This window comes from Tauraco erythrolophus, chromosome 18, assembly GCF_009769465.1.
Source record: "Tauraco erythrolophus isolate bTauEry1 chromosome 18, bTauEry1.pri, whole genome shotgun sequence".
Lineage (NCBI taxonomy): Eukaryota > Metazoa > Chordata > Aves > Musophagiformes > Musophagidae > Tauraco > Tauraco erythrolophus.
In genome coordinates this window covers 16,759,032-16,784,261 of record NC_141482.1, presented here as the reverse complement: position 1 = coordinate 16,784,261, position 25,230 = coordinate 16,759,032, and the positions used below count along the sequence as shown (strand labels likewise).

Genomic DNA, 25,230 nt, shown 5'->3' with positions numbered 1-25,230 from the left:
TTGGTTTGGTAGTCTGGAGAACAGCACGATCCCCCAAGGTCTAGGCTCGTGGAGGAGTAATGGTGGGAACATGAAGAGAAGAGATTTCCAGCAGGATGCAAGAGCTTGGAAATGCTGTTGATTCATCTTTGTTCTTAAATGAAAAGTACTTTTTTTTTTTGGGGGGCGGGTGGGGGGGGTGGGGGCGGGAAACTGTCTGAGAAATATTCCATCTGTAGGTATTTTCAGGGAATCCCCTGAGTTACGAAAAGTTCAAGTAAAAAAAGAAAAATCAGCCTATAATAATTTTGTATATAATGACTGAACTACTATAAATCCACAAGCAACAGTTCAGACACGGTGCCTCCAAAGCGTTCATCCCCTCCCTTCCCCTGCCAGGCACGAGCTGCGTCCCGAGGAGAGGTGGAGGGGGAAACCTCTTCCCCACCTGACTCAGCTCAGGCAGCAGGAGACAGCGCCCACCACTACTGCTGGGCGCCTGCAGCAGCTGGAACGGGCATCCCCAGAGTGGTGGTGGCAGAAATGACAGGCGAGCCTGCTAGAGGTCCAAGGGGCGAAGGTGTTGGCACTGAAGAAATCCCTGGAACAGAGACAGGTAAGCAGGAATTAGAGTGACACCAGGACAGCTCAGCTTCTTCAATGAAGTGGTATCTTTGCAGGTCAGCTTGCTGCTGCTTTGTTACGTTTTCAGAGCTGCCAAATAAAGTGAGGTGAATGTTCTCTGCAGCCTCTGGAAAGAGCTCAGTTGTACATGGGCAAATGTCACCCGCCGATGGGCAGGTGGATGGCAGGATCGCTGTCCTTCAAACCGCTGCCAAAAAATTCACCTGCAGAGCACTTTTTAAAACGGGACCAGAAAAGCAGGTCGGGCTGCAGCCAGGCCTTATTTATCGCCCTTTCCCACCCACTTCCCGCAGCCCTCCTCGCCCTTGTCATCAGCCCCAGGAAACGACAGGTCCTTTCCAACCGAAATGATTCCATGACCTAATGCCCCACCTGCAAGACTCACCCTCCTGGAGCCTGACATCCACACAGCACATGCAAACGCTTTAAAACACCACGCACCAGGAAGAGTCAAGGGCAGAACTGACCTGACATCATACTCGCACTGCTGACAGGAGTGCTGCCACCCGGCATGTTGGACGAGCCCATCCGAGCTTGGTCTTTCACGATGGGATCTAGGAAGAGCACACCACCCTTAGGGGCAGCCGAAGCACACCGACTGCCCGCGAGCTCCGTGCCCAGCCAGTCCTGGCACGCTACACCGAGTAACATCAACCATTATCTACCAGAACACAGAAGACTCCACCAATTCCAGTGGGAAGCACCCAAGAAGGTAACAAGATAACGTCATGAGTGAGAAGTCACCTAAATGATGCACTTTGGAGAGGGACTTTTTACAGGGGCATGTAGTGACAGGATAAGGGGTGATGGATTTAAACTGAAAGAGGGGAGATTTAGATTGGATATAAGGAAGAAAGTCTTCCCTCTGAGGGTGGTGAGGCACTGGCACAGGTTGCCCAGAGAAGCTGTGGATGCCCCATCCCTGGAAGTGTTCAAGGCCAGGTTGGATGAGGCTTTGAGCAACCTGGTGTAGTGGAGGGTGTCCCCGCCCACGGCAGGGGGGTTGGAACTGGATGATCTTTGAGGTCCCTCCAACCCAAACCATTCCATGGCTCTGTGATTCTATGATCAGCAGGACTGCTTGACAGGAAAAGCTGAAGGAAATGAAGGAGAAGTTGATCTCCTTTCTATGCTAAGCAATTGCATAAAGCCAAACCCAGAAAACAGTCATAATCCTTCCGCTCGCTACCCCTAATTACGATCATGTCATGTCTCCATACACATCCCACAGCAGCCTGTGAGTTGTAAAAGCGTCATAGGAGCTTGCCGTCTTCTGTAAGATGTTCCAAATGTCATCACTAACTCTTCATTTTCAGCTGCAGGTAAATAATGCTACCATCTGGACAGAGACAGCCCCTTCCTGCCTCCCAAGCCTACTGCATCAGAGGAGGGAACTTCAGATTTTGCCCCTGCTCACACTGCGTTCAGTACAACCTGTCTCTCTATTTGGACACAGTTAATCTAGCTGTTTGTCCAACTCTCACATTCCAGGCTTTCATCTTTACTGATGCTCATTCCTGCAACACATTTCACTTCAATGTTTGCCACAGGCACAACACAGACCTACGCTGTTCGTTACGTACACAAGTCCATTCAGCAGCAAGAAAAAAAAAATATAACTGAGCTAATACTCATATTTTGCATTGTTACAGATGTTTCAAAAGCCTAGATACCAAGATTTGTGAGAAACAGCAAGCGCTGAGAAACACTCAGCAGTTCCATTTTGCTTGCAAAACCAAGACCTGAACATACCATTCGCTGAGGAACACATTTAGAACACATCAGAGTTATCTGGTTTTACCAAAACACGGCAATCCGTGGGCCCTGGCACCTGCTGAAATCAGCAGGGGTTTAGCACCAAAGCTTCTTTAACACAGTGCTGCTGATTCACTGGCCTGGCACGGGCAGGCAACGCTGTGCTGGTGTAGGTGGCAATGCCCTACTTTATCCACCACGGAGACAGGCAGCCTCAGCTCCAGCGCAATTATTTCTGACCTTATGTTGCTGTTCTTAGCTCCTATCTGCACAGCCTACAGGAACGGAGATTTCCCAGAGGCAGAGGAAGAACTCTTTGGATGGCAGACGATGACAGCAGCTGAGACTTACAGAAGTAGGGGTGTTCCATGGCTTCTCTCGCTGTGAGTCGCGACTGATGATCGTATCGCAACAGCTTGTCTAAGAAATCCAGAGCTTCTGGACTCACCAGGTGTTGGTTCTCACTGTGAACAAAGCGCTCCCATCGCTTACGGGAGTGTCTGCAGGAAAAGACACCCAGATCAGGCTAGGCAGAGGACACCAGTGCCAAAACTCACTTTTTTAGGGAGCAAGAACCGCAACAGCAATCCGTCTCCGAGGGGGCCGCGGCTCCATGCGGCAGGCTGAGCCGTGCCGGAGCACCAAGCAGTACGTCATGCCTCTGCACGGCGGCACGGCCACCACAGCCTGGACAGCGTCAGGGCTCAAGTTCAGAACAGGTTTGGAGGCCTGGAACGCCAGGAACTCCAGCTTCTGCTCGTCTCTTTTGCCCCCAACACTAGTTCCTTGTAGTTCTGGTATGTGTCACACAAAATAACTTCATGAGGGAAAAAAATATGTAAATGCCATCTTAAGCTGCACCTGATTTTCTGCACTATGATTCTGAGAAACACCATCCTGGTTTTTTCCCCAGAATACTGCAGAGAGCATCTGCCCTTCATGCTTTACACTCCAGCATTCATTGATTGCCAAGGTGATGTTTGAAAACCGTTCCTCAAGTCCATTCGCAGAAAAAGGACCACAGGAAGGACTGGCAAAAGGGATCAAAGGCACAAAGTGACATTTCCCAGCAATCTGGGCTGATTTCTCCCATAAGCATAAGGTTTTGTTTACTTCCGAGGTCTGTTGACAAAGCAGTAGTTGTCTGGGTCTACCAAGAGCTCATGAGCTACTCTGGACCTTGGCTCACCTGCCCAAGATGTCATTGAAACGTGGATCCAGTTCAATGTTGTATTTGTCAATGTAGTCATACAGATCTTCTGTTCCCAGCACCTTGGCTATCCTCACCAGCTGGGAACAAACAGGAAAATAAGTCACTGTTGTGAGGGTACGATAACACCAGAGCCGGCGTGAAGATACAGCAGCACATTCCCTTGGGAGCCTGAACCTGGCCTCAGTGGTTTGAGCCAGCAGCCACAGGGTCACCTCGCGGCTCTGACTTCCCCAACCACCTATAATCACAGTCCGTGTGTAGTAACCCAAGGCAGCTGCACACCCCAACATCACTACAGCTTGAGATCTTGCAACTCTAACTGCCTTTGTAGCAAGAAAATATCCCAAACCAATAGAGTGGGAAGGCAGAAACTCTGTAACTGGCATGTGAGGGGTGAAGTGCCACCCCGGAGGGCTCCAGAATGAAAGTTTGAGAACAGAAGGTCACTGTTCTTGAACGTCTGCACGTTAGTTCAGATGCAGAGCTCATGTTAAAGGTTTAAGTACAGGCCTTTTTGGCCTACAGGCAACACATCAAGCATTTCAGAATCTCTTTAAAACTGTACCAAGTTCACAGAGGGGAAGGAGGGTGGATAGCAGCAGGGGCTTCCCACACCACGTAACCTCAGAAGAGTCAATCCACATACCAGAACACATCAGCCTCAATGTAACTGCTGTTAGAACTTTTCCCAGATACCTACTGAGGAGCTCATAAATACAAAGCACTATAAATCTACTTCTGTTTAATTGGTTAGATAATCTTGCACACTTGAGAAAAGGAAAGTGGCTTCAAACAGAGCAAAGAAGCCATCAGAGAAATAAATTCTTCTTCAGATCCCTCCACAGAAGCGTGAGCAGGAAACCTTCATTGTGCTAAGGGAACAGAGATTGTACACGACCAGCTCTCACCTGATCATAGTTGTCATGGCCATGGAAAAATGGCTCCTTTCGGAATATCATACTAGCCAACATGCAACCCAAGCTCCACATGTCCAGGCTGTAATCATACATCTGCACAAAACCAGAAGGACAATTCAATTGCTAATGAATTATGCAGAACAGACTCCCAGTACTGACTGGGTCCCCCCTCCCTGCAGTGGCCACGTTACACTGGGAACAGACTGAAATATCTTCATGCACCTTCACCACTAGATCACTGTTGAGCTCAGTGTTCCAGTTACTCAAAGTGAGATGCAGCCATTAGCAGAACAGCAGGTATCCTGTTCCCATCCTTGCCCATAAAGATATCCAAGACCAGTGCCTTTTTCTGTTTTCACTGCAGACTTTGGCCTCATGAATCACTGAGAAACACATGCTGAGAAGGGAAGCATCACGACAGGCAACACAAAGAGTGGACTCCACGAGGTCCACAGGCAGGTGAGGAAGTGCATTCAGTCAGAACCAGCACGGTCTGAAAGCCACCAGTAACACTGCTACTTCCAGCCCACATTTCCATAATGCAAACTGCCATCAGACATGGGGATGTTTTCATAGTTTAATTAAGACGCTCATGCCGTCCTAGCTATTCCCACACGGGCTTTGTCTCGTTCCTTACATTACTGCAAAAGCAGCCTTGCTAAAAAAATATTCAACATTTGTATTCCAAGATCCATGACGATAGTTCTGTGGCTCTTCCTCAGGTCCTGAGACTACTCATGAGTTTATTTAATTCAGTGGCTTCACAGCTGCTGCTTTCTGCGATACATTTCAGAATGGACTGTCTTTAGCTTCAGGTCTCTAGATACCCTGAACTTCTGGTTTGCTACCTTGAAACGGCACAGACTTTCCATATAAAAGTCAGTGATAAATCCTGGTAATTCTTACCTGATAATCTACGAGAAGTTCAGGTCCTTTGAAATATCTGGAAGCCACTCTGACATTGTACTCTTGGCCAGGGTGATAGAATTCAGCCAAACCCCAGTCTATTAGTCTAAGCTAGAAACGGTAAAAAACAAAGAAAAAAGGCTCAAGGGGTGCTCCAGCTCTCCACTGGCTGAACCGCACTACAGGTGAATTTAGTTTGAAGCTTCATTTACCAGTCTCCTGTTTACAATTAATTTAGATTTTCTCTCCACACCCATATCACCGATCAGTCTAAATAAAATACCTCTCCTTACCAACCCTATTTATGGATAACACGTAACCCATAAAAACTTAAGAAAAGCAGCACATTAAATTTCATTTTACATTTCTCCACATGGCAGAAGCGCAGCCCCCTTGAAGATGTCTGCTAGCACCCCTGCACAGGAGCACCCAAAACGGATCCTAGTTTGCCAAGGGAAAAGCGGGACCTCTCCCTGCCCTCCAGCCTGCCCCACATCGTTACCTTTCTGTGCTCATGGTCGATCATGACGTTGTGAGGTTTGACATCTCTGTGCATGATTCCCATGCTATGGCAGTAATCTAGAGCCTGTAGGTGGCACACAAACAAACGGGTGCTGAAGTCACAAGACTCTTTCAAGTTCAACCATATTCAGAAATGTTTCTACATACACCAAGTCTAACTAGACAGCAAGACTTTACTGTCCAGCGCCATATCCTGCACTAGACTTGCAGACCACACCTCTAGAGCCCCCTCTCAAAGGCAGGTCCCAGCAACACAAGTGTTTTGACTTAGTCTCCCCCTCTCCAGACTCCTGAGGAGAAAATACTTGTTTCAGAAGAATGGACGTTCGACGTACGTGTGTCTCACGTTACATTAGGGCACAAAACCAGCCAGTAACAGCTTACACTTTTCTGTTCTCAGAGGCTAAGTGTACTTTTGATTTAGGATCTGAAGTTATCTAAGTGTACCCAAATGCTCTGCTATTGTCAAAAAAAGGACTAGAATTTGTTACAGAAACAAAACTGAACAATTGATACTGTCTTGATACGTATTTTCCTAGCCAATTCTCCCATAGGCTTTCTCTTCTCTTCCCCCTACTAGTGACACAACAACCAGCTCTGTAGGATTAGCCGACTGCAAATCCTAGAAATAAACCAATAAAACAGCAGAAGATGAACTTACCTTCAAAATCTCATACATGTAGAATCGAATATCATAATCTGTTAATGTCTGGTATAATTGCTGTGGGACACAAACACATGTTAGTGTCCAACTCCCAAGAAAAACACCGCATCCCTGCCAACCGAGAGCAACCCAGCCCTGTTATCCGCTGCGGTGGTTCTCTAAACCCGTTGGAAAGAACAGTAACAACTTCCCAAGTTACTCTGACCCCCAGTCTGTTCCTCTCCCCTTACCAACGGCATACACAGCTTACTCGTGGCTCTGCTCCCACGGTACATTCGGGTTTCTGTCACTAGCTGCCTCAGGTGGTGCTCACCCACCACCACCACTACACCTGCAGGCTGGGTCTCAAAAAGGCCAACCACGTTCTGCAACATTAAGCAGCTATTCCAGATGGCATTGCACAGCCATTCTCCTGAGGCAGGTCAGTAGGGAAGGGGACAAAGAAACATTTAAATCCCTTTTCCCAGAAGTACAGAAAGCTACAGAAACAGCTGTCCACATTTAAAGTGGTTGTAATAAATAGCCATACGCTGAACGTAAAGGCAAAGTGTTCAAAAAGGCACTGATGATCCACAAGATCATGGATTAATTTGCTCTGAAGGTCAGAACACCACTTGGAATCTTGACTCTCATCTAGTAACTTCTGTGGCAAAACAGTACTAAAGGACTGATTAAAAACTTCTGTCCCAAGCATAGTTACTTTGAAGACGTTACGACATTGGAAGGAAACCGTTAAATAGCCTGCCTGCCCCCACGTACTCGCCTTTCCATGGAAAAGAGTGGCTTTCAAATGGAAAACATTACAAGTTCACATCCCACACTGTACCTTGAAGTCTGTGTTGTTTACGTGTTCAAAAACCAAAGCAGGTGTCCGAGACTAAAACAGGAGAGAGAAGTGTTCAGCCGTGTGAAGTTGAGATAACATGTTTTAATTTAGGATAATAAATTAAACTAGTTCCACTCCTAACACTGCTAGAAGCCCCGTTGCCTCGGGCACCCTTGTGATCCCCCTCGCGACACAGGAAGCAGAGGCAGCAGTGTCTGTGGAATGAATTAACTTGCCTCAGCCCACTGGTGTCTCACCCTTGCAGGGCGAGGGGCTGAAGGGACCTGTGGGGGAAGGGCCCTCTAAAAAGTTAATCAGATTAAGAGCTGATCTGATTAAGCAATTCAGAAGTAGGATTTAAGAGCAGGGGAAAACAAGAAGCCAGATCAGAGCTGAAGTCAAACACAGCAGCTCCCCCTATAACCCCAGTGTGCCCTTTAAGCTCCTTCCATACTCACCACGGGATCTTTTACTATATCTGCAAGAGTGATGATATTGGGGCCGCCTCGCAAGTTCTCCAAGATCTTGATTTCACGCTTGATTTTCTTCTTTTTAACAGGCTGAAGAATGAAAATCCAAAGCATAAGACAAAGCTCTCCAGCAAAGTGAGGCTAACAGACAGCTCAACATCCGATGACAAAGGTGGGTGACTGCAAGTCAGCAAAACACGGTGGAGTCTTTGCAAGTTAAGTCCACACAGCCCGATCTTGCTGTTACCTGATTACACACCGTTCCAGTACGGGCTCACACATCCGCAGTCTCCTTTCTACCCACCCAGCCCCGACAGCTACAAACATCAGTTTCAGGTGAATGATGTTTAGAAAGATGACTTTTTTTTCAAAGCTGTCTGAACGTGACCTCATAGTCCAAAACTTAACTGGCATGTGGTAAATGTGGAGCTATGAGGAGTCCATGAGCTACATGAGGGCCACTAAATGAAGGTATTTCACCCATCAAGGCTGTGGAATAACCAGCACCCAGGAGACCCTTAATCTGGAAGGATATTACATGTGCAAGGAACACGCAGCGCAGAAATGAAAATGTTAAGGTTGCAGTCCCTAAACCCAACCAGTGGCTTTAAAGGGCAACGAGCCCATTAGATCCCAGGCCTCTGGGCACGTGATGGCATGCCAGGGCACCGGGAGTCAGAGAAGGCAAGAATTTCCTAGTCAGCTGTTGAAGCCTTGCTTGGCTCCAAGTGAAAACATGTTGCACATCAGGACTTCTTTAAGACAGAGACTAATTCCTTACGGGCAGAGATTTAACTCCATAACCAGCTGCAGGGCTTCTGTTAGGAGGCTCACAGCGATGGCCCGTTTCACTGAACGACACCCCAAAGCCAGGCTTTAAGGATTCCAGTTTTAAAACATTGAATGTTTTAGATCAAATGCTGCACTTCATGGCCTCTGGATCACCTCGAGACAGATTTTACCTCTTGCCCAATCCCCAGCTCACCTTGAGAATTTTAACAACTACTTTTTCATTATTTGTAATGTTGATGGCTTCAAATACTTCACTGTATTTGCCTCGGCCTAATTTTCGAACTAGCTGGTAGTCATCTTGATTTCTGTGGAGATAAAAAGTTACAGTTCCAAAGAGCTCAGTCATTTCCACCACAATTGACAAACTGCTCTCTGACACTGAATCACTGCGTCACCTTCCAGACAAGGTGGGTTAACTAATGCCTTACCTCTCAAACACAACCATGAAGGATTAGGAGAGAAACAGGGAGCTTCTACTCGCCCAAGCTAGATTCAACCCAGAACTTATCTCTTCTGTAGTAGGTAACATAAGCCCAACTATGCATTTCAGCACCAGCAAACTCGAGCTATCCCTTCCACAGGTCTCTCTATATGGGGAAGCTACGTTTTTCCATGTATAATCTTGTTAAAAATCAACAAAGCCAGTAAGATCAAAAATGTAAGTCAGCACTTGAACACGGACTAGGCACGAAACACGACTTATGCTCAGAAGACTGCGTGCATTTCCGAAACGGAGATCTGAACCAAGGCTGAGGGCAGAACGTCGCCGGGGCCGTGCTGTACAAAAGCAGGAACACAGAGCTATGGAGCTGGCATCGCTGCTCTCTGATTCTTGGACGGTTTGGTCACGAGCTCAATTTAGACACCTCCTTCCTTCAGAAAGCAGCAGACCTGTCTCTTCCAGTCACTCGCAGAGAGCTGAGCAACAAGTCACAAAATAGCATGTACCTATTTAAGTCTGCCGAGTCTCTTCGCTCATCCAAGTCAGAAGCAACTTCAGATGTCTTCTCACTTCTTTCCAGCCCTGCGCCCAGGGCTGTTTAGATGGTTTCAGAAGCAGATTTTCTTCCCTCTGAAAGGGGACGTTTCCTGACTACCTGGCAAAAATTCTTCAAACCAGACTCTTAAGAAAGCTGCCAGAAATTTTCCTGCACTGCTGGGGATTTAAAATTTTGAGAAGAAATGCTTTTCTGAAGAAGATTTGTGATCCTAGCACTTGCCATGCACACTAGACACCTGACAAGGAGCAAGAGAACGCCTAACGCAGCAAAGGTGCCTGAACTCTCCCCATGCCCTACTATGCTGATCCTCCAGGGATCCAGCCAAGTCCAGGGACACCCTCAAGCAGCCCAGAGACTTACCCCCACTCGACAACATGCGACTCATAGTCCCAGTACTCCCGGGGTCTGTGTGTGTTCACATCCGTGTAAACTCTGGCCCTGCTCGGCACGGGTCCCGACATATCAGACAGGTTGGCAGGTGGAAATGATGAGACGTCTGAAATCAGAGGCTACCCGATCTGCAAAGCTGGGCAGAGGATAAAGGCCTCAGATTCTTCCACCTGCAGAGAAATAACATAAACCAGAGGTTAAAATCTCAAGATACTATAAAAATATTCAAGTTAATCATTAAAAGCTGCTGAGGAGAGGCTGGAACCCAGCCACAGGCCTGGAACCATTTGTTAGAGCTTGAAAACAATTTGTCTGCTCTCCCTCACACAGGACGGGACCACTTGGCCCCGCTAGCAAGAGTAACACCCCCCGTCGCCCCTTGCAACTTTCAGCATGCAGTTCCCAACTTATGGTGGCAAAGATAACTTCCAAAAGGGAAGAAAGGCAACATGCTCTGTCTCTGCAGACAGAGCCCTTCCTTTCAGCTCCAGCGTGAAAGCAACAGCCATCGGCTACAACTTCTCCCCCAAGCAGGAAGCAGTCTTGTGCCATCCCGTGTAACCAAAGCACTTCACTCGAGGTTGCACAAGCATCACCTCTTGCAATGCACTGATCAACGACGCTGCACTCAGCGCTGACAGATCAACGAGGTGGCCTGTGCAACCTAAATTAAGCGCTTTAAGTTTCAACTTCTAGAAGCACCAATTTTCATTTCAATCAGAACTTCAGGATTTACTTGCAGTTCTTAAAAGGATGGAAGCCTTTCACGTGCTCATGCACAAAGGTTTGTGTGGCTGCACTGATGCATTCCGTGGAAAGAAAAAACACAACCTGAACCGATCCACTACTGCTCTGCCCTTTCCAGCCACTGGAAAATGCAGGTATTAACCAAAGCATTTCTATACAAAGCCAGGCTGGCCAGCTCAGGAGCAGGTTTCTGAACGACAGCATGTTTCATTCCCTCCTGCACAGACACGTCGTCTCACAGCAGACACCTTCTATACATAACCCAGTGCCCACGTGAAAGTGAGCAAGACTTACAGAACAGGCAGTCACTGGGTCTTGTCCCTGGACTCACGTAAGGAAAAAGGCAGCACCATGCTGTAAAACACAACAAGTCCTGGCACAGCGTTCTCCAGAAGATGTAGGACATTAATAGTGATAAGCTACATCCACACTAATTAGACTATTGTGAGAAGTACATCCCTAACCAGCAGTGCAACAACAAAGGACATCTAGAAGATCTCATAGAGACCAGTCATTATGAATAATTCAGGGATTAAACGGCTCGAGGATGCTCAGAAGACTTCACGACAAACCAAAGCAGCCAGAGAGTTCTGCTGTGATGGGGCACCAGTTTTGGTCACAACTTTCTATAGCCAAGTCATTAAATCCAGCCGTCCAAAAGGCAGTGGCATCTGTGTTGGATTTTGATGTTTTACCCAAAGACGAAAGAAAAATTCTGCTAAAGATGTCTAAAGATGTTTCTTCGGGTTCTGCTTGTCCAAAGGATTTGGTAAGCACCTCCACTTCTTCCTCCTTACCATGTGATTTTTGCAAAACTTCTGGTAAGTTTTATCAGTATGGAGACTAGTCAAAATAACTCAAAAGCAAGTCACTGTTAAGTCAAATACTCCAATCTCTGAATATTTAAGGCAACAGTAACTTACTCCAGTTTTGTCTCAATGTTGTCCTACCTGAAGTGAGAGCAGTGCATTTGCACCTCTCAAATCTTTCCCGAGTGAAAGCCAACACCTTTTTAAACACTGAAGTACAAGAATTTCTTTGTCAGCTTTCAAAACCACTTACAAGGAAACTGTATCAGAGCATGAGAGAGAAAGGCACTCAATCCATGGGCACTGCCATGATCTAAATGAACACATTTATTTGCCATGCCAGTCTTACCCCTTCACAGAAAATGGGCAACTGCCAGACTGCAGGAGGAAGTAACAGCCCCATTGATCAGAAATTAATCAGAAAGACCTAGAAATCTGCTCAGAGGAGTTAGCTACGTCACAGAAGAAAATTCTAGAAGCAAAATCCTACTCTACTGGCAGTGTCCTGGCGTTTATTCGAGGGCTGCGGTACCTCAGTCTGCTGCCAGGAGCACAGCAGGACCCCTTGGCTACAGAGATGATGGTGGTGGACCTGGGGAACATAGGTTTGATGTCCTTCACCATGTCACACAACTTGGCCAGCCACTGGCTCTGCATTTGGAGGCAGAAATGCACACGAGGGCTCCTTCTGGCGTGGGTTACGTTTTGACCTACTGACACACAAACAGTGTTGAGAGCAGCTCCAGGGAGAGGGTTGTGGCAACCCAGCCCTCAAGGTTAAAAAGGGACACAGCCCTGCTCCAAAGTCCACAAGAGAGGTGAGACCAAGGCCTCAGCCCAGTAAAGGAAGGACGGGGCACTTCAGCCAGGTGCTCAGGTAACGGAAGGATAAAGTATTAGTAAAAAAATCCCAGTCTATTCCTGGACAAAACACTGGTCCTCCAACAAAATACACTTTCAGAAGATTAGGCAGCAATCATCCAAGACCTCAAACCATTTGTGTGTCATGACTCAGACACTTAGAAACCAGGTGTATAATCCACAAACGTACTCAGGCATCGACAGAGCACGAAAGTTTAGCAGGACACTTTTAGTACAGTGAAATTCATTCGATTTCCAAGTCTAATCACTGTAGTTTTGTTTCTCCTCATTCCACACGCTCTGGCAGGAGATGCACTGGCCAATTTCCTCTGCCCAACACTCCCTGTGTAGGAGTTACCTGAACCTACATATGTCTAAGATGACTTGGCAATTTCAATTTTTAAGCACACAACTCAGTATCAATAAAGAACATGTGACTGCTCCACCTCAGCCAGCTTAGCAAGATCAGTTTCAGCCTGGAAAAAAAATAATAAAAAAGAAAAATCAATCACATTATCTAAAGGTAGATCAAATTTCACAGTGGAATTTCAATTTTCACAGCTGTGTGTTGTAACGGACTGCTCAGAGAAGGGTTTTTTCAGGAAATCATGGACTGTAGCTTCCAAGAACAGCACACAATGCCTGCTTACAAAGGCAGGTGTCATTGTCTACTGTTCTTGACACAGGAAGAGGAGAGCGGCCGCACAGATAACTTGGTTTTAAAGCAAACAAAGTTAAATACACACAGAAACTTACCCTGCCTGAACGCTTCTCACTCTCTCTGCTCAAAACTCCTAAGGAATTGGTATATATTTTGCTTTCACTGGCCCTAGGGAGGGATAGTTTTGCAGTGGATCCAAGCACTTTGACAAAAGGGACCGACAGAAGCGGTGACAAACAGCAGGGACAGGTGTGGTCGTGCAAAAGTCAGTTCAGCTTGCAGTTTTAAGGCAGAAATTCTACAGGATGAGCAGTGATTACACCTAGATGAGCGTCCTGAGCTTGTTAAAAAGGACGAGTTCTATTTCTGCAGAATCTAAACAGAACATGTCATGTATTAATTCCTGCATCAACGACAGAATAATTGGTACTAGAAGTTTAAAAGCAATCTAGTTCCAGTAGGTCTAATTAGATCGGCTTGCTATGCCCAGCGTAGTCTTGAGCATCTCCAAAAAACCACAATGCATCTCTGAAAATTCTGACTTCTCTGGTCGAGAAGCGGTAACTAGGAAACATAACCATGAGTTTTAAGGCAATCTACCAGAGACCACACAGAAGAGGAAGACAAAACTCCCGGGTACTGCCTGCCACCCACTGCTCAGCGCTAAGGCTCGCCTCTGCAGGGGCAGAAAACAGCTCTTTGTGCCAGCACAGCCCTTGGGAAGCATCACCCAACACCGCTCACACAGCAGCTGTGTCAAAGGAGCACCAGCAAAACGTCCCGGGCTCGGTCTTCCCGTCTAGGCCTGCCATTTAAGCATCCGTAAATTGGTAATTAGCTGATCTGTTACACAGCAGCCTCATCAAGAGCACGCACAGGACCCTGTTCATCCTGTGCACAAAAAATAAATAAATCACGAGAGCACAGCCTAACACAGCGCTGCAGGTACTGCTGGTAACTACTCAGGAGTCCTCGAGAGCCCCAGTCCAGAGACAAAAACCATCATGCTACCACCACACAGGAATCTTTTACTTGGAAGGTCTACTAATTAATAGATTGATTCTTAAAAGTTTGAATTATTCTAACAGTAGCCTATTGCATGAGCAGCTTGGTAAGCCAGGCTTTTTGTGCCTACAGCCCAACAAAATGGTAAAAAGCCTCGCAGTGTTCACTTCCAATTTAATTTCTAAAATATTTTCATTTAAACCCCTGTTACAAAGCTCTTTTTAAGAAGGGATTTTATCATCTTTGCAAGGCACTCTAATCCCAACGGCACCCCCTGCCCCCACGAGGGACTTGATTTCTCGTGGAGTATCTGTACTTACAGCACCCATACTGGTATGGAATATATATATTAATGCATATATATTAGTATATATATGGAATATATATACTATTATATATAGTATAGGAATTTCCTATGCCCTCTGTCCTTCCAGATGTACCCACTTCAGCAAGCAGCAACAAAACAGCTAAGAAATCTGTCCAAATCAGTTCCTGAGAAACACACCTACTTAGCCTCTAGTCAAATCCACCTCTTTTTTTTTTTGTAGTCAAGAATAACTGAGATACCAGTATGGTTTTTTTGTCCTTTTAAATGGAGACGTTTTTGGCACGGAGCTTCTCTCAAGCACACGGTTACTCAGAACCTTAAACCTAAGAAGTGGCACCAGTACGATGCAGTGCACATCCAGACTGCCAGTGAGCTGGAAGCCAAGAGCTTCCCAGAAGACCAGTGTCCCGAGGAACCTGGAAGTGCTGTCCAAGCAATGACCTTTGTGGATAAGGTTTGGAGTATAAATACTGCACCCAGGAACAGGAGCACTGCTGGGCACTGGCCTCTCTGTGTGCTGCTAACAGCACAACCTGCCCTCCGTGTGAGCAGTGCGCTGCTGGGTAGTTCCCAGTTCCTCCAGCCAAGCAGAGTGAACCCAGTGAACCACCTTCAACACCATGAACACCATCAGTACTGGCGACCCACCTGAACTCAGGTTCAGGCAGCAGAGAGCACTTCCAAAGGAGTAAGACAGGCCCCAAATTTCACCAAGTCATAGAATCACAGACTGGTTTGGGTTGGAAGGGACCTCAAAGATCATCCAGTTCCAATCCCCCTGCCATGGGCAGGGACACCTTCCACTACACCAGGTTGCTCAAAGCCTCATCCAGCCTGGCCTTGAACACTTCCAGGGATGGGGCATCTACAAGTCGAACTCAGAGCATCAAGAAAACACTGCTGACACTTTACCAATCCCAGACAGACCATCCCAGACAACCTCGCGGAGAAGGTGAGATACTCCAGACAGAGCATCCCAGACAACCCCAAAGAGAAGGTGAGATGCTCCAGACAGAGCATCCCAGACAACCTCACGGAGAAGGTGAGATGCACAGATTGCTCAGACAGGTCTAGAGACTTTCCCCTCACTCCCACTTTCCCCAGTAAGCTCATTACCAGCTGTGATGGTGACAGGCCGAGACTGTACCCAGGCTAAGACAGCAGCCAGAAAAAAGAAAAGCCCTCTGTGAGCTGAAAGGAGCAGAATTACAGTAAGCAGCCCGGAATCAAATGGTTATTTCTTTTTTTTTATCCACAGCTGCAAGCGAGACACCACCTTTCGCAGTAAACAGCCCAAGCCCAGCCTCCGAAACGAGGGGCGCGTAACACGCGTGATTAGTGCGAGGAAGCGTCACAATTATCAGCCAAAACTGGTCACCATCTCCCTCCCACCGCCCGTTCACCCCTCGCCTGTGCGCCTCCCAGGGAAGGAGCGCCCACCTCTCCCGTGCTGGAGAACATCTCGTACTGGACAGACAGGACTGAAATGGAAAGATCACGACGTGCTTGGACACCACGGCACGGCGCACCGTCAGTCGGCAGCCATCAAACCCAGCTCTCCTCTAAAAGGAAGCGACTTCCCAAAACCACGCTCCAGCTCACAAAGGAAACCTGGTTTGCCTGCTTTCGCCACGCTGGAAGCGCAGCAGTGTGAGTATGGAGCAGGTGACCTCCAGCAGTCCCTTGTAACCTATATTTTGCTACGATTTTATAGCTGAAATAGAAACAAGCCTCGATTAACAAAACTGACATTTTACATCCTTTTCCTGAAGGCCATTTACCTACTAAAGGGGCAACATCAATAGAAAAGCAGATTGTGAAATCTTGAGTTTTTTTAAAAAAAAGCTTAGGTTTGCATTCATGCTTTTCTCTTGGTATTTTTCTGGAACAGCACAGTCTGCTCTAACTACATTTTTCCATAAAAATTATTTTCCAGATCTCTTAAATAGCTGGTTGTCTCCAGCTGCAGAGAAATAACAAATCACAGTATAGAACGACCTCAAACATTCTCCTAAAAAGAAGCAGGAACAGTTGTAATTTAATTCGAAATAAGACATGACCAGTCACTAAGGAAAACAGTTGACAAGTTAAATTGGAAGAAACATCTTGGAGTAATTCTGTACTAGCAACATCCGAAAATTGAGACTGGTTCTTCCTTCACCAGCTTCACCGATTTCTCCCTGAATTCCTCCCAGTTCCCACCAGTGAAGAGGTCATCCCTTGCAAGGAGGATCACCATCTGTATGGAAGTCACAGGACTGACCATAAAACATTTTTTCTGTAGCTCCATGTTTTGTGACAATCTCCAGAGCCTTGGGGAAAACTTAAATCTCCCACCTCCCAAACGCAGAAAGCAGCATCCATCACGTCTGCCACTCTCCAGGCTGCCCTGGCAGTACCACTGGTGCCCACGTCTCTCCAGGCAGAAGCTCTGTCCCAGTTAAGTCTCCACGTGTGTTCACAGCTGTAACAGCTGTATTTCAGTGGAGCTCACGCAGACCCTCCACGGGTCTCCAGCATCTCAGCCCAGTTGGACAACTGTCCTTTGCACAGCTGGCAACAGCGCGTGGACCTGGGGCAGGACAGCTGGGATTTTCTCCAGCAGCAGTGGATTTTCTCCTCGCTCCCTCTCCTGAGGGATTTTATACACAACAGTCAACTTTGAAAGCTCTTCTCACTTCTCCCCCAAAATCACGGACTCTCCCTCCTATTTTCAGAGCTAAGACAGCCCACAGAGCAAAGGGAAAGCTTTTCTGGGCACAAAACTGCCCAGACTCACCTTGGATGAGGCCGTGCAGCCGCAGTGGGCAGCAATGCCAGCCAGACACCCAGGTCTCAGCAGCCAAGCACAGGTCCTGCTGCCTTCCCACCCCTGTGGCTTCGCCTGCCACCATTCCCAGGTTCCCACAGACCACAGTGGATATCCTCACTGCCAGTGGGAAGACTCCTGACACAATTCAACAAAAATGGCTACAAATGGAACGAGGACTTCCCAAACTGGCCTGTGGGCACACACACTCAAACAGAGCCAGGACAATCCCCTCTGCTGGCATCTCTCCCCACCCTGACAGCTCGGGCCCGGCACGGAGGGCAGGAAAGGCGGGGGGTTTTTTGGAGGCACATCTCTCTAGGTCTGACCCAAAGGCAAAGCAAAAGCACTTGCAAGGAATTCAAAGTGAAGTGATTCTTTTTCTTCTAAGAGCATCACTAAACCCAAAGCTCCTACGGCTGGAGCTTTGGCCAGTATTTTCCAAGGAACCAATCACCAAAACCACCGCTTCTGAGATCCCAACAACACCAGGTAACTCTTCCTGAAGGCTGACGAAGGGGAATGTTTCAGCACCACTACAGGCTTTTCGCAGCTGACATCCTCTGGAAAGTTCCACCTTGGTAATTACTGCTAAGTGACACAGTTGTTTTCCTTATTAATTAGTACGCGGAGCACTGACAGAACAATCGTTCAGCTGACCTGACTCCTGTGGATCACACACAGAGTGATTTAGCCAGAACTCGGACAACCAAACCCTACCTACCACCTGTAAAAGTTGTATGTTCTAAACTGACCTGATCACGCAATTCCTAGAGGCAGGACAGTTCTGGAGCCAAAGGATAAACCAGCACACATTGCATGTAACTGTTTCTTCAGGAATTCCCCGTGATCAGCTGTTCCCATCGAGCAGGCAACGCACTGCAAACCATCTTCACGGTTCAGCTGGCATCCAGAAGGCTCAGCAAGAGACACTCGGCGCAAAACCCTTCCAGAAAGCAGAAATTCTACCACGACTCTCTAAAAATTCATCATTATTAACACAAGATGAACCTAGCTACAACCATTCCGAAAATCAAATGGAAAAAAACAACTACTAAACTCCAGAAATCAGTATCCATATGCACTGGCTGCCCTAACACAACACCCAGAGTGTGGGTTTATATGGCTACAGGCAGGCATGGCAGGTGATGCAAACAGAGACTGAGATTTCGATACCTCACACCAGTTTTGGAGATGAACTGAAGCCTGATCACCGCAGCATTCATCCCTCACCGTAACCCAGCAGGGACACGAATGCTGAACCCACACTCGCCATGCCAAAAGCCCCACGCCACTGCCAGCCACACACAGGACAAGTTTGTCCATCTCCATGTTTCTTCACGCCTTGCAGCCACCCAGCAAAGCCGTAAGTCACGGCTCAGGACGAGCACAGGTTTCTATGCCTGGGAAGACGTGGACGTTGGATACATCCCTGGGTGCCACACGTTCCAAAAGACTGACATTTGTAACTTTTAATTTGTAAGCTCAGCTGACACGAATCTGGAGGCTGCACAACTTCCTCAGCGAGTTCCTTCTGGAGTACAATCAAAGTGCTGCTTAATCCGGAGAAGGCAAGGCTGGAATTCAACAGCACACTGGTAACGGATTGGGAAATCTGGGACAAAACTTGTAAGAGAAAGAACATTGCAGGAGCTCTTCCTTTTCTACACTGGAAATTAATTTGTTGCGCACATCCATGCTCATCCATTTTCAGAATGCTAAAAATAAGGATTTTCTGACAACTCCTTCCAGTACTGCCTTCCAGTACCTAAAGGGGGCCTACAGGAAAGCTGGGGAGGGACTTTTTCCAAGGGCGCGTGGTGACAGGACACGGGGCAATGGATTTAAACTGAAAGAGGGGAGATTTACATTAGATATAAGGAAGAAATTCTTCCCTCTGAGGGTGGTGAGGCACTGGACCAGGTTGCCCAGAGAAGTTGTGGCTGCCCCATCCCTGGCAGCGTTCAAGGCCAGGTTGGATGAGGCTTTGGGCAACCTGGTGTAGTGGAGGGTGCCCCTGCCCATGGCAGGGGGGTTGGAACTGGATGATCTTTGAGGTCCCTTGCAACCCAACCCAGTCTATGATTCTATGATTCTAACTCACACACAGGTGTCCAAAGATGTGCTGCTAACTGCCTCCTCCGACAGAACATGGGAGAGGCACCACTTCACCTCCCTGGACACGTGGGAGGACGTTGGGGGCACTCCTTCATGGCATGGCGAGACCTCTCCCACCCTGCGGAAGCAAGTCCTGGCACGTAATTCTGTGTTAACCCCGCTGGACTCTCCCCACACTTTCCTTAATTAAAAAAACTACTTTACCCTTCGGTTGTTCCAGAAGGTGCGAGGGCAGAGGCCAGCTCCTCCACACATACAACTGAGTAACTTCATTTTTCCAGGACTGCTGTTAACACTCAAAGACACGACTATCCAACTGGCAACCTGCAGTCAAGCTCCACCTTGGCCCCAAATTATTTTCCACTTCCACCTAGTACACGTTTTATCCGCCACTCACTTCAAGTAAACTGCCAGAATGCAATCCAACCATGAGATTAAGCACTTGGACAGACTGCTTTAGGAAGTGCCTCCCTGCAAAGGGTCATATTCCTTAAAAATTAGAAACCGGTCATAAGAAGGACACGGCCTAACCCTCAGAAATAAACTCTGTGGAAAATTAAAACAATTGAAATTGGAACCTTCCAAACGGCAGTCTGTGGTGCATTGTCTGGAGTCCACAAAGAACTCCAGTGTCTCCCTTTTGCTCCTCAGCTTCCCAAAGCAGCAGCACGAAACGGACAATAAAGTCAGTTGTTTGAACAAGAGTGTCCAGAACAGTCTGAACAGAGGAGCAGGTAAGCCTCACGTCAGGCTCGCCTTGTTGCTCCTGTGCTGCTGACACCTGAGCAACAGGAGATGGCCATGAACCCCTGATCTTGTGACTACACCAACGACCCCGCTCCTCAGGAATCCTTCACACCCACAGATCGGTTTGGCACCTCGATGGCAAACAGGGTCCAAAACCCAGCCGGTAAAACTGCTCTGCCTCCAGCAACAGCGCTAGCACCAGTTCGGAACGCTGCCTTCTCCTCTTCAAAGCAGTCTTTCTAGGTCCAAAGGACTTCTTTTCTCCAATCAGGGTCTGTGAATTCCAGGAAAATCAGCTCTTGGAAGGCCCTGGAAGGAGATATCCAAGCTCAGAAAAATTATCCAAGAGTTGCCTCGCAATCAAAACCAGATAACGTTTGGAGCCAGTCACAGCAGTCCTTCCTGATCTCAAAATCCATGGGGCTTATTCTCTCAGGGCCTTTATGGGACAACAACATCTCAGATGGCATCGACCTCGCCCAGAGAGTTTGTAAAACAGACACCTTCACGTAAGCAATTCAACACCGGAGGAGAGCAGAGGTGACAGGTCTGGTAGCCCAGAAATAAATCCCTGCCTCTTCAGAAATGTGCCAGGAGATTAATCACACCACCACAATGTCACCCGTTTGCTTCTCCTGTCTTCCTTTCCCTTATTCCTCAGAGGACGTGAGGAAAGACAAAAAGAGAAAATTAGTTCTGTAAGGAGAAAATACAGGAAAAGAATTCAAGTGGAAAGTGTGAGGACACCACTGTTTAATAAAACTGGGAGAAGTTACACCCTCATCCCTTTCATCGCATTAGAAACAGTTTCTTTCTCTGCAACTCCACGACCACCTTCTGACATCCCACCGTCCCAAGATTCCTACCACAAACTCCTACCCACCTACCTATCCTGCAGGACTTGCAAACGCCCCACATCTCAAACACCTTTCCGCGTCTCACCTCAGGAGACAGCGTTTCCCCGAGTCTTTCCGCAGCGATCCCCACTCACAGGTCTGCGTCTTCCTTCTCAGGTTCCATCAGCTTTTTCCAAGTAAACGAGCACCATTAGCTGCCCCCGCACAGAACTAAACTCCACTTAATTTCACACAGCATTCCGCGCTCCAATCTCCTCCATGTCTGCTGGAACCTACTGCCAATCCTCATCTCTCTCTTCCAAAGAGCCACATTCCCAACGGAACCCATCTCTCCTCAACCCACAAACCCCAGGGTCCTGCCAAACCTTGAGACCCTGCTCTGAATCTCCCACTCGGAACAATCTGCTTTCTCACCCAGCACCCAGTTCTCTCACCACTTTTTCCCACCCTCTGTGGCTTATCCCGACCACGGCACGTCACCGGCTACTCAGCCACAACAGCTTGCTCTCCCCTCCCTTGCCACAGCCCAGGCCGAGACACGGTCCCCTCCTCGCTCCAGGGCCAACGTTACCTTCCTCAACCCCGCTCCAGCTCCTTGCAGGCAGCACCCAACCAGTCCAAGCTGCAGGATGCGTACACCCAATTCTCTGCTACCACCCGCACTGGGAGCTAGAAGACAGCAAGGCTTCGTTAACAACACATAATTAACAGAAGTCATGGTACCAGGTAGCAGAGAAAGGTGAAAAAAAGGAAACCTCTCTCTGTTGCCAATGTGAAACGAAGGATCACTGCCCACCACAGATCTACACACTTCACACCCAAAGGTCTGGACCTCTACAACAAACCCTTTTCTGTACAGAGGCATCCCAAGAGCTGGACTTGCAGCCACGAGACACGGATGGATCTTCTCCTGAGGGCAAAAAGCAGACTGCCCTGTACACAGAATTGGACACTCTTCCATCAGCAGGAGCTGCATCCCATTCCAGTTTTCTTTTCCCAGTAACAGATACAGCGTGTGTCTCCACGGAGGACGTATCACCGGTGGTACGTTTTACCCAGGCACGGCATTGTGCTGGAAGAACTGGGACGTTACCCTAGTCCTAGTTCTATGGCTAATTAATGGGCTGATCAAGCTTTTTGCTTTCCCCAAATCCTGCCTAGAGTCTTCCCAAGCACAGTCTCCCCTCTCTTAGCACAAGCCTCACCCTTTTCTACCCCATGCTGCGAGGAACGATGCACAGGGCAAGCAGTTTCTCTGCACCTGCCTATGCCACACCTGGGATCTGCACTGGCAGAGCCACCCAACACCCAGATCCATCGGCAATACAGTGGGAGCACCAACTCTGTCTGAGGCCGAGTATTCTGAGCAACTATTCCATTTTTGAAAAGAGAGAGCGTTCAAAGAGCAAACTGAATTGCTACGTGCCCCACGCAGAGCACCCCTGTCTCCATGCGCTGCTCTCTACAGAGATGCTGTTGCTCCCAGTCGCCCTGAAGGGTGCTGCCCCTCGGATGCAGAATGAGCTGCTCCTCCTGAGCAGTTAAAAGCACAGTGAGGCCAGAACTTGCATGAGCACACACGGAACACGCATGGAGCCACTTCCAGAGACGCACACAGCACCCAGTTTCACAGCCTGGCATCGACGGTCAGCGCAGGAGCGGCTCTGCAAGACCCCCGCCCAGTGCCAGGTCTGACCAGTGCCGCTGCAGATCTCTCTCAGGTACCGAGGCTCAGCACAGACATGAAAGACAAACCCTGACCACCACGGGCTCAGGACCCATAAATTTGCCGGCAGAAGTGAGGCACATGCCCTCGTGAGCCTCTGCACAGACCAAGCTCTGCCGTCAGCACAAAATGTGCCGATGCCTGAGTGTTCATAACCCAAACTTTACTGGTGATACCCAAAGTCCTTAGCAAGACAGGATAAAGCAACCTGACAAACACCACACATGGCGTTTCACAATCTTATCTGCCCTTTCGTTTACAAAGCAGATTTTACCAGCAGCCATACAGTCTGCTGCCCCGAGGCACAACTACCCGAATCACGGCAGGGGTGAGACTGACCATCTCTGCTTTCAGAAGCCGAGAGCAACTGGTGGGGAAATCTGCGAAAAGCACCTTTTCTCCACCCAGAAAGGACCAGAACAGAGTCCCTGCGCGGCTGGGGGAGAGCAAGAAGAAATAGGCCTCTCCTTGTCCCTCCACACAGCTCGCACCCCCCTGATTTTTGGAAGAAGGGCGGGGAAAAGGGAAAACAGAGCTTTTTTTAAGTAAATAACACCTACACCGCCTAAATGTGCAAACTCAGAGCGCTGGGCGGCGGGGAAGGCGACCCTCCCGCGGGGCCCTGCCCTTCCTCCGCGGCCGGGGGCAGCAGGCGGCCCCAGAGCTGGTCCCCGGCCAGGCTGGGGGCAGCCGAGGCGGCCCCCCCCGCAGCGCCCTGCCCTGCCGCCCCCCCGGGGGCACGGAGGCCCCGTCCGCGGCCAGGAGGCGGCGGGCCCTGCCCTCTCCGCCGCGCCAGACCCGCCCGTCCCCCGCCGCCCGTTTCCCCTCAGCGGTACCGGACCGGACTCCCCCGCCGCGGCCCCGCTCCCCTAAGGGGGAGGCCGCGGCCCCTCGGCCCACACCGCAGCGGGGCGGGGGGCTGGGGGGGGGCCGCGGGAAACACGGCGGCGCCTCCTCCCCGTCGCCCTCTCCACCCGCCCCCGCCGCGCGGCCCCGGGAGGGGCGGCTCGGCCGCCGCGGCCCACCGGTACCTGCCGCGGCCGCGCTCTCGCCGCCCGCCCGCCGGCCGCACACAGACAATATGGCGGAGGCACAAGGCTCGGCCGCCAGCCGCAGGGACCAGAGCGAGGCGCGCCGGAAGCGGAAACCCCGCCGCCTGCTGGCGCGCGACGTGCCGCTGGGCCGGCCGACGCATGCGCAGAAGAGACGCGACCGCGCCGCAAAGGGCTGTGGGGGGTGTAGTCCGCGGCGGGGCGGGCGGTGGCGGCCCCGGGATGGCGGGGGGCGGCGGGTCGGGCCTTTCCCCGCTCCGCGTCCCCGGCACGGGCCGCCCGGCGGGGCGAGACGGGGCGGCGGGGCTCGTCGCCCGGCTGCCTTTGCTCCGTGCGCGGCGGCCGCCTGCAGCCGGGCCCGTCCGCCGCGGGGCTGTGCGCGGGGCCCGCCGCCAGGTGGCAACTGCGGCCGCCGAGGCTAGCCGGGCCCGCGGCGGGGGGCGGCCTTTCCCCCGGGCTGGAGCGGAGCGGCGGGGCCCCGGGGTGCCCGCTCCGGGGGTCCCCGCGCCGCGCGGGGGCTGCGGCTGGCGGAACGGGCTCTCCCCCCGCAGCGCTGGCTCGTAGCAGCGCCGGGCCCTGACCTCTTCCAGGGCCCGGCGACCCCCGCTCGTCGCCCGTCGCGTTGGCAGCCCCGGTCTCCTGCCGCGCAGCCCACGGACCGCTTTGGACCGTCCACTGAGCCAGGGGCAGACCCCGGGGAGGAGGGAACGCTCCGGGGCTCCGCTGCTTCCTCTGGAACCACACCGGGCACGCTGGGCAGGGCGGCAGCGTGCCCCCGCTCCTGGCACCCTCGGAGTAGGGCTGGCTGGCGACGCACAGCCCTGGGCTAGCCACAGCCATGCCGCAGCAGCCGGGCTCCGGCCAAGTGCTGCAGCCCCCCCGGAGCCACGAGCCAGCCCAGAGGGGAGAGGGGTTTGTGCTGAGCTGTATTGGCACCCCCCTGCCCGCCCGGAGCCCCCCATGAGCGTGTGGCACACGCGGGAGCCGCACGGAAAGCCGCCACGCATTGCCGTGCTTCGCCCCGCTTCCCCCCCGGGGTGGGAGGCCCCCCCGCAGGAGGTGCCGCTGGCCCGAACCCCGCAGCCCCTCACCCCGGGTCACTCCCATTAGGTGAGGGAGCAGCTCGTCATGGCGGGGGCATCTCCCTCGGGCGCTTTCCTTGTATTGTACGGGCCTGGGTCATCGAGGAAATCTTACGGGTCCTTCTGCGGCCGAGGGCTCGCGGGGGAAGCCCGGCCCCCTTCCCCCCATTGTCAGCGGCCGGGCTGTATCCTCGCTCCGAGCCCCGGCCCCCAAAAATAGCTCTTTGTCAGGCGATTGTTCCGACACCTTCGCGGCGGCATTGACGTGGGCCGGAGCGGGAGAGCGCTGGGGTAGGTGGAGGGGAAGGGCTGGAGGTGCCCCCCGGGACCACTCCGAGGATTCGCCGC

At 50.3% G+C, this 25,230-nt stretch overlaps 1 protein-coding gene across 1 annotated transcript; it reads right to left on the bottom strand.

Moving 5' to 3' along the window:
• Positions 1–277: 277 nt before the first annotated feature.
• CSNK2A1 (casein kinase 2 alpha 1) lies at positions 278–23,844 on the bottom strand. The gene is made up of 13 exons (XM_086622646.1): positions 23,780–23,844; positions 10,051–10,250; positions 8,883–8,994; positions 7,886–7,987; positions 7,428–7,478; positions 6,599–6,658; positions 5,918–6,001; positions 5,416–5,526; positions 4,501–4,602; positions 3,569–3,669; positions 2,731–2,879; positions 1,092–1,178; positions 278–580 (listed from the first exon to the last, which is right to left on the bottom strand). Exons 2-13 carry the CDS (start codon positions 10,149–10,151, stop codon positions 465–467), a joined length of 1,176 nt encoding a protein of 391 aa, XP_086478772.1. The 5' UTR covers positions 10,152–10,250; positions 23,780–23,844; the 3' UTR covers positions 278–464.
• Positions 23,845–25,230: the final 1,386 nt, after the last annotated feature.